The sequence below is a fragment of the Bubalus kerabau genome, chromosome 5, assembly GCF_029407905.1.
Source record: "Bubalus kerabau isolate K-KA32 ecotype Philippines breed swamp buffalo chromosome 5, PCC_UOA_SB_1v2, whole genome shotgun sequence".
Lineage (NCBI taxonomy): Eukaryota > Metazoa > Chordata > Mammalia > Artiodactyla > Bovidae > Bubalus > Bubalus kerabau.
The window spans coordinates 12,077,820-12,087,348 of NC_073628.1; the positions used below are offsets into that span (position 1 = coordinate 12,077,820).

Genomic DNA, 9,529 nt, shown 5'->3' on the forward strand with positions numbered 1-9,529 from the left:
AAGGGGAAAACTCAGGTAGGTCAGAGCATATATAACTAGGGGCTCCTGGTCACCACTACATGCTAAGAACCCAAACTTCCCTGAGTACCTGGAGCCAGGAAAGAAGCATGAAGTGGCTTGTGCTCTTCGGGCTGGTGGCCTTCTCAGAGTGCATAGTCAAGTAAGTATGGGGACTGTAATTCACATCATATTCCTTTCTCGGATTTTCCTTTTCATCTGATTATTCTTACAGCCATCAGGTTTAGAAGGGAATGGGATATTTCCCTAAGAGTCTTATAGCTCAACTCTTACTTATTGATAAGCAACTTGCTATAGGAACTGTGGATCCTAAGGTCTTGGTTGGGTTGCACAAATCTTGGGGTCCAGTCATGTCATGACCTATTGAAAATGCAACTCCTTGTAACTGTTCAGCGTACAGTCTATGCAGATGTTGATGTGGTCCTGTGGAATAGCACTTTCTACATTTTATTCAACATGTCCTCATTTTTCCCTATCTACTTCAGTATGTATATGCCTATGTCTGCATCTCTGTATCACTGTCACTTATCTCTCTGTCTCTTTGGAAGTCACTTGGAGTGTATTTCTCTTTGTGTTGTTTGCTTTTAAATTTTCATTTGACTCGTCCTTCCTTCTCAAGCCTCTGAATTTCCCTTACTTGTTTGCTATATCTTGGATTCTTCTTTCAATTCTCTCTTCTCTGTCAACTTAGAGAAAGATACACTGTTTTATATCTGACAAGCAGTGTGACCACAGCCAACTCAAAAATCTCCTGCATTTCAAATTGCTCCCTTGTAAAAGAGAATGAGCCCCCCTTCTATCTCCTTCCTTGAGATTCTGTGAGAAGGAATGAGTGGGATGGCAACAGCAATGCTAATGGCTGTCATTGTTGAGACTGGAAGACCCCCTGGAGAAGGAAATGGCAATCCTCTTCAGTATTCTCACCTGGAAAATCCCATGGATGGAGGAGACTAGTAGGCTACAGTCCATGTAGTCACACAGAGTCAGACACGACTGAGTGACTTCACTTTCACTTTATATCCATCACTTCACTTATCCCCAAGATATCCTATTTGGAGGGTTTGTATTGTTACATTCTACCATTTTACCGAAGGGGATACTGAAACACCACATGGTCATATGGCTCACCCAAAATTGCAGAACAGAACGTGTATTCAATCTATATTTTTGCCATGGTATATGCATAAAGTTCTGATAATAATGTGCCTCATAAAAATGATTAAAAAATACAGAGGGCCATTACAATGACAGTTATATCTTAACAGAGACAGCTAATTGTGACATCTTCTTTGTTTTCTTTGTCAAATGCTTGGTGAAAGAATACCTCTAAGGAGAGTGAAGACCATGAGAAAAATCCTTAGTGAAAAAAATATGCTGAACAATTTCCTGAAGGAGCGTGCTTACAGACTGTCCCAGATTTCTTTTCGTGGCACAAATCTAACTCACCCACTGAGAAACATCAGGGATGTGAGTATTTTGGGAGGATGGTGCTCCACAGCGCCCCCTGGTGCTCTAGCCTAGCACTGGGGCTCATCTGGAGGTGCCAGGTGGGATGATAGGGATGGGGTTCCTGCAGGAGGCAGAGACACAAGAAAACAGGGACCCCCAATCAGAGGAGAAGGCACTCTCATACTCAACTGTTGGTCTTGGTGACTGGGCCTGGCAATTACCAGGTGGCAGGTAAATATCCATTTCTGCATCAAAGATGTGTCATTTGTTTGAGGGCGATTGTTCCTTCTGAACTAAGTGAGTCACTCAGTTACAGATGAAGAGTAAGCCATCACTGATCAAAAGGTAGTACCAACTGCAGAGCAATTGTGAATCCCCAGGCAGAAGAATTCAGTTTCCACAGATGCAAGAACCACAGCACTAAAAAGTTACTGAATCTGTATTCCATGTATGGCCATAAGAATCACTGTGGTTCCTGTTTTCAGATTAGACAAAGGGCTTATTTTGTCTTCAAGAATGCCCATGCCAGCCTGAGAGATAGGCAAAGGGTAAATACATGTCAAATGAAAGGGTCACCTGTGTGGTGTTGATTGGATGTGGTCTGAGTTTGGAGGTAGTGGCTGGGATTGATCAAGAAGCACCTCCTGGAGAAGGGGGTGCTAAGGCTGGGTTTGAAGAGACTACAGAGCTTCTCAAATGAAGGCACCAGGACTTCCCTGGGTGTCCAGCGGTCCTGGAGGCCCAGAGATTATGCCTCTGGGCTTTCCATGCAGGAGGAACCACTTCAACGCCTGGTCATAGAGTCAATATCCTGCATACAGTGTAGCACAGGAAAAATATATCAAAGGCAGATACCTCTGTGACCAATGTCTGTGAGGTGCACAGTGGTTAGAAAGTGATCTCAAGAGATATGTGACACCCAGAGGGAGTCAGCAGCTTGGGAATAGAGGGTAGCCAGTTCTGTACTAACCTACTCCCTCTTTCTCCCTGTAGTTGGTCTATGTGGGTAGAATCACCATTGGAACACCCCCTCAGGAATTCCAGGTTGTCTTTGACACAGGCTCATCTGACTTGTGGGTGCCCTCTGACTTTTGCACCAGTCCAACCTGTTGTGAGTACAGATACCTCATACCCGGACCATCCTTCACTTGCCCTGCCACCCTGTTTCAATCCTTGGCATCTGATGACACTCATCTCTTGTGTCTGCAGCTACCCACGTTAGGTTCAGACATCTTCAGTCTTCCACCTTCCGGCCTACCAATAAGACCTTCAGGATCACCTATGGATCTGGGAGAATGAAAGGAGTTGTTGCTTATGACACAGTTCGGGTAACAGTGTAACATATGCTGAGTCAGGACTGGCTAGGGAGTGACCAGATGCAGGACCATCTGGCAGGACCCTTCCTAGCCTAACTCCCATAGATATTGGCCATCTTATCCACAGGATCATGTCTCTGGGGAGGCAGTGCCCGTGGTGACACACGAGTAAACAGATTAGCTAACCCAGAGAGTTGTTTGAGGTGTGGACTTGCAGCTCCTCTGCCCATGAGCAGTTCAAGGTTCATTTTGCTGGGAGCGAGAAGAAAGGATAAAAACACCCACTTTTATATTCACATGCTGTTCCAGGCACTTTCAGGTGATAACTGGTTTAATCCTGCAACAACTGCACACAGCAGTTACTCTGATTAGCTCATGAGACATATGAGGAAACTGAGGTACAGACAGCAAGGTCCTTGCTGAGGGTACACATGTGGTTAAAGGTGGAGTTAGGCTGGCTTTTCAGGACTGAAGTTGCTGTGGGTTTCTGTGGACAGGATAAAACTGATCTGAGGACCCTGGGAGCAGTCAAGGGCTTCAGGTATCCAGAGTGGGAAATTGGGGGCCTGAGAAGTCAAGGTGCCTGATAAATGAATTCTCACTCTAGAGGACCCTTGAGAATCTAATAAACCTATGGCCTGCCTCCCCCCAAATACTTGAGTAGTTCCGTTCCCTCTTTTCTCTCTCATACACACTCACAGGAATATACACATATCCCCAAAAGTGATTTCTGCGGGCAGTAATTTCATAGAACCCTGCAAGCAAGACTGTGTTTTCGGCTTCTGTCTTCCTGGACAGATGCAGAATCCACAGTACATTACAGAGAATGCAGTCCGTTCCTGTCATTAGGTCACAGTGATGCCAGAGAAGGCTATCTTGCTCTCGATTGTTTTGTCCATAAGGTGGCACCAATGGGACCTGGCCTGACTCTTGGTTGCCCCACCTGTACAGAAGCCACGAGGCCAAAATTACTCACTCAGGTGGTATTTTTCAGAGTGGCAGATGTTATAAAATTCACGGCTTCTCTCAAATGGAACCCAAATTCCCCTTCCAGCTTGATCTCACTGTATGTCGGCCACTAAACACAGAGCCCAGCCTCAATTCTTCTCTGAGGACCTAATGGCAATGCATCCCAGCCCAGTCCTAGACCCACTTCAGGTATCTGTAAGTGGGAACACTCTTCTTTCCCACAGATTGGTGACCTTGTAAGCACTGACCAGCCGTTTGGTCTAAGCATGGCAGAATACGGGTTTAAGGATATGCCTTTTGATGGCGTCTTGGGCTTGAACTACCCCAACATATCCTCTTCTGGAGCAATCCCCATCTTTGACAAGCTGAAGAATCAAGGTGCCATTTCTGAGCCTGTTTTTGCCTTCTACTTCAGCAAGTAAGTTTGAAATGGATAATCCCTTTCACCAAATTAGCTGTAAGAGGCTTTCAGTTACACAAAAATTATAGAACACTTGATAAAGAAGTATCCTGAGAGATAATCTAACCCAGGATAATAACTATGGACCCAGGACCCTATCTGGCTTCACCCCTGACTTTTATAAATAAAAGTTTATTGGAACACAAGCCTACTCCTAGGCTCAAGACCAGCAACTTGGTCTAGCGGGGTGAGTGAGGAGGAAGGCTAATGGAAGGCAACAGGAAACAAGTTGAAGGAAAAGGCATTAGGATTTGCTTATGAATTTGATAAGGAAGGAAGGAGAAGGATGGTGGATATCTTTCCTTCCTCATTAGCATTTCACTGGAAGCCCAGGACCAGCTACACAATTTTTAGGAGCCAGTGAGAAATGAAAGTGTGGGACACAAAAGTGTGGGACACTTTGTTCAAGAAATATGAGACACTTCAAGACAGGGAGAGCAGAGGTGGAGTCCCTTCTGAGTTTGGGGCCCTTTTGACAGTAGAGATCACAGGCCATTGGAGCCAATGCTGGGTGACCTGAACCCACACCCTTAGAACTCCCAGGCCTTGATTTTCCTGAAAAATGACAAGGTGGACAAGGGGAAAGCCAAAACACTTCAGCACCCTGTCCTCTGAGGGTGTATAAGCACTCAGGTTGCTGGAGGTCCAGGGCATCTTCAGAAGACATAGTAGGCAGAGCCCAGCCAAGTGATTCAGCTTTTAACCTCCTCTGTGCCACTCATTATCCTGTAACAGACCTCAGTCTGGATCTCAATCTCTCCTAGACTTGATTTTTGCATCTGTACATGGGGACCTTATTAGGGCCTTAATGGGTGGACAAGCACAGCTCTCAGACAGTGCTGTTATTACTGTCCTCCAAGGATCCCCGCCTCTCTTCTCTCTACAGAGACAAGCGGGAGGGCAGTGTGGTGATGTTTGGTGGGGTGGACCACCGCTACTACAAGGGAGAGCTCAACTGGGTGCCATTGATCCAAGCGGGTGGCTGGATTGTACACATGGACCGGTAAGCCTCTCCCTCTAAGGGTCAGCCCAAGCGATGCTCCCGCTACTGTACATGGACACAGGCAGAAACACACAAATGCATTCTCAGACACACAGTCACACAGACATATACACCACCCACAACGACACAGACAGACACACAGAAACATGGAAACAGACAAGCAGACACATAAAAACATACACAGCAACACATAAAAACATGCATAGCTAGTCAGAGACACACAAGCACTCACAGAGTCACATACAAACACACATACAAACAAACACACAAGCACATAAATACACAAACAACTCATGGGTTCATAATCCCCAGGTCTTCTGAGCATGGCTGTATTCAGGGTCCTAAAAGGCACCAGAGAGGTCTGTGTATCTGGGAGAAGGCTGCACCCACTGCCTTTTGAGGTGGGGAGCATGGTTAGAGGACTCTACAGTGTGGTGAACAGAGGATCTGGGAGAATATCTCCAGCCTGAACAGAGTTACGATAAGACGACCGACTGTCCAGGGCTACTTAGGACATAGGAAATTCTCAGTACAGATAAATGTCAGCTAAAAAACAGGGACAGTCCTGAGAAAATGGGGAAAACTGGTCTTCTTAGGGAGCAGCTATCCAGCAGTGGAGAGTGGTTGCCTTCAGTGTTAAGGCATGAAAGCAACTAATAGAAAAGACACACCAAATTCTTGGGCACACAGTGCGAAAGGGCCTATTACAGAGGATCAGGAAGGTGGGATCCAGGAGTGACCTGAGGACAAGAGGCATAATTGATAGGATTCTGTGCGATACACTCAGACAAAAGTTGACCTGTCCTTTGGAGTTTCTATGGGCTAGTCATGTATTTCCTGGCCAGGGTCTCAGGGTTTGAGCTGGTTGTAGGAGCAGTGCTGGGAGACACCCTCTCCCAGAGAAGGCCCTCTCTCCCTCTACTGTGAGAATCTGCTGCCCCTGCGAATCTCCATCTTCACTCTGTGTGTGACCTGTTATTTGTTCCCCAAAAGATACAGCTCTTTGGAGGTTACTTATTGTTTTCTAAGTTTTCATTCACTCATTGAACAGACAAGCTTTGGGTATCCACTGTGTGACAGGCACTTTAGGAAGGCAAGGAGAATAAAACTCGCCCTCACATCTAAGAAGGCAGATGTACATGAAGTGACTTGCCTACATAGTGAATTTTGACTTTGGTACATGCTAGACATGAGGAGGAGAAGGCAATGGCAACTCACTCCAGTACTCTTGCCTGGACAATCCCAGGGATGGCAGAGTCTGGTGGGCTGCCCTCTATGAGGTCTCACAGGGTCAGATATGACTGAAGTGAGTTAGCAGCAGTAGCAGCAACAGACATGAGGAAGGGTCTACAGAGAGTGACTAAGACAGGAGACTCATAAACACTGGGGGAAAGACTTCCCCAAAACAATAAAATTAAGCTGGAATCTGAAAGATGAGGAGAAATTTCCTAGTCAAAGTGCAGTGGAGTCTTCTAGGAAGGAAGACCAGATTGTGTCAAGGTACAAAAATCCTGGTGTATTCAAGTACTACATTCAAGGATGTCAAGAAAGGCACTGTGTCGATAGCAAAGGAAAAGGGGGCGAGAGACGAAGGGCTGTTTAGGAGACAGTCGGGAAGCGGACAACTCTGGGGAGGCTCAAAGTGACCTTGATGCCCACTTTCTTCCATTGTTTCTCAGCATCTCCTTTGAAAGAAAGGTTATTGCTTGTTCTGGAGGCTGTGAGGCCCTTGTGGACACCGGGGCACCATTGATTGATGGCCCAAAACCACTGGTCGATAACATACAGAAGCTCATCGGCGCCACTCCACGGGGTTCCAAGGTGAAGGGTCATGCCCCAGGGTCACTCCCAGTCTTAACACACAACAAGGATCACCAGGGCCAACCTCTCACCCTCTCTCTCTAATAGTATTACGTTTCATGTTCTGAGGTCAGTACCCTGCCGTCTATTATCTTCACCATCAACGGCATCAACTACCGACTGCCAGCTCGAGCCTACATCCTCAAGGTGAGAGGACAATACTGAGGGTTGTTTCTCAAACGGGAGCTTGCAGGAACCTTTGGGCTGCTGCTGGGAGGAGGGCGCCCTCTGGAAGCCATGTCAAACCATTGCAGATGCTGCTGAGCACAGTGGCTGGGCCAGTGCCTATCACAAAACCAACCACTTGAGAGTAAATGGCCGTGTGGGACACTGATCTTCCTGAAATAAATGTGGAGAGGCCACACCATATGGCATGGTGGGAGTCAGGGAGAGGGGAACACTAAGGTCCTCAGTCCTCAAAGAGCTTCAATTCAATCTGAACCCTTAGGTGCATGAACATGAAATTCAGCACTAGCAGTCCCTGAAATAGGCCACGTTACAAGGAGAATATCTGGGGACAGTCCCAGTGTGATGTCCCAGCATAAGTTAACAGGCTCCCTTCCCTTCTCAAAGTTTTCCTCGTTTGGATGAATAAATTACATGGTCAGCCTAGTTCTCAGCCATTTTCCCTTGCTCCGGCCAGGTGCCTCCTTTGTGAGTTGGGATACCCCTCTGTGGGGAGGTTGGATACTAAGGTGAGTACTGGGTGCACAGTGACTGCTCAGCGCCGGCACAGGGTGGAGGCTTCATGTCAGCTCCCTGCGGGAGTTCAAAGCAGACTGATGGGCTCAAAGAAAGCTTTGAGGAAGAGAGGGAATTTCAGGAATTCTAAAAACCACAAACTCATTGAGCCATATGGAGAGTTGCTTGATTCTAGGCAAAACTGCACTGGATTCCATGCAAATGGCATCTCAAGATGATCTGCACTGGGACACTGGGGAATTACTAGGGGTGATGAGGGCTATGGACTGACCAGTGCAGATGGGGAACAAGAGTAGTTAACCCAACGAAGCCTGGAGTGGCCAGAGAGGGTGAGTGTGGGCTGAAGGAAGCTTCGCAGATTTCCTGAGTTAAAGCTTCAAGAAAGTGTTGTAGGCACTGCTCTATTTAAGAGGGATAACCAACAACGAGTTGCTGTGTAGCACAGGGAACTCTGCTCAGTTATATGACAGCTTGGATGTGAGGGGTGTCTTTGGGGCCAGGATACCCGGATACATAAGGTTGAGTCCCTTTACTGTCCACCTGAGACTCAGAATATTGTTAATCAGCTATACTCCAATACAAAATAAAGTTTTTTAAATAAAGTACAGATTGTGGGGACACAGGAGGAGAGCCAGCATTCTCTGCAGAGAAAACGAGCAAGAGTCAGAAGGAAAGAAACAGGGAGTGAGGAGAGCTATGGACACACTTGTTCTTTTTGAAAAAATTATATTGAAATGTGGCTAATCTTCATTGTGGCATTAAGTTCTGCTACACAGCAATGTGACTCAGTTATACACATAAAAATATATATTTTCTTATTCTTTTTCATATGATTTATCACTGAATGTTGAATATAATTTCTTGTGCTCTACAGTAGGACTTTGTTGTTTTTCATTCCTCTGTTTCCCCAACTCCCAGTCCTCTGCTCACCACACCCTTCTTCATGGAAACCTCATGTCTTGGACCTCTTTGATTTTGGATGAACTCTCATATCCCCTGCTGCTGAGAAAACCCCTTGATACTTACCAAAAGAGGGAGATAAAACAAAGAATTGTGCTGGGTCTGGATATTGGGGGGAGTCACTGGTAAGGGCTCATGCTGACTGGTGTGTGTCTCTGACTCCCTCAGGATTCTAGAGGCCGCTGCTATACCGCCTTTAAAGAGCACCGATTGAGTCTACCTAAAGAGTTCTGGATCCTGGGTGACGTCTTCCTGAGGCGGTATTTCTCAGTCTTTGATCGAGGAAATGACAGGATTGGCCTGGCAAGGGCAGTATAAATGCTTGGAGTGGTTCAGGAATCAATAAGGCCGCTCCTAACACACACTCACTCACACTTTGGGCACTGCTGCCCAGGATGCTGGTGAACTGTGTTTGGTGGTCTGTACACCCTATTCTCAGTAAAGAATAAAGGGTATCACTCTTAATGGTGCTGAAACAAATGGCTGCCTCTGTTTGTGTCTGGGATTGAAGTATATAGAACCAAGTCTGAATCAAAATTGAGAGGAGCCCACTTCCAATTGACTTCCAGGAAAAGGGAGACTCATTGAAATGATTCTGGGAATCCAGGACACAAGACTCAGAGCAAATACAAAGATCTCTGTGACTGGACCCAATAAATCAGAAGTCATCAGTTCTCTCTTTCTACCCCTCTGCCTTTCCCTTCCCTCTTCTTTGATGGTCTTAGCATGACAAATTTCTTCCTTAAGGCTTCTACACCTAGTGAGGGAGTCCAAACTACCTGCCCTAGGGTT

At 46.3% G+C, this 9,529-nt stretch overlaps 1 protein-coding gene across 1 annotated transcript; it reads left to right on the forward strand.

Moving 5' to 3' along the window:
• The first annotated feature begins 59 nt into the window (after nt 1-59).
• Nucleotides 60-9,055, forward strand: LOC129653626 (pregnancy-associated glycoprotein 1-like). The gene is made up of 9 exons (XM_055583369.1): nt 60-160; nt 1,338-1,485; nt 2,461-2,578; nt 2,677-2,795; nt 3,977-4,170; nt 5,099-5,215; nt 6,895-7,036; nt 7,124-7,222; nt 8,906-9,055. Exons 1-9 carry the CDS (start codon nt 60-62, stop codon nt 9,053-9,055), a joined length of 1,188 nt encoding a protein of 395 aa, XP_055439344.1.
• Nucleotides 9,056-9,529: the final 474 nt, after the last annotated feature.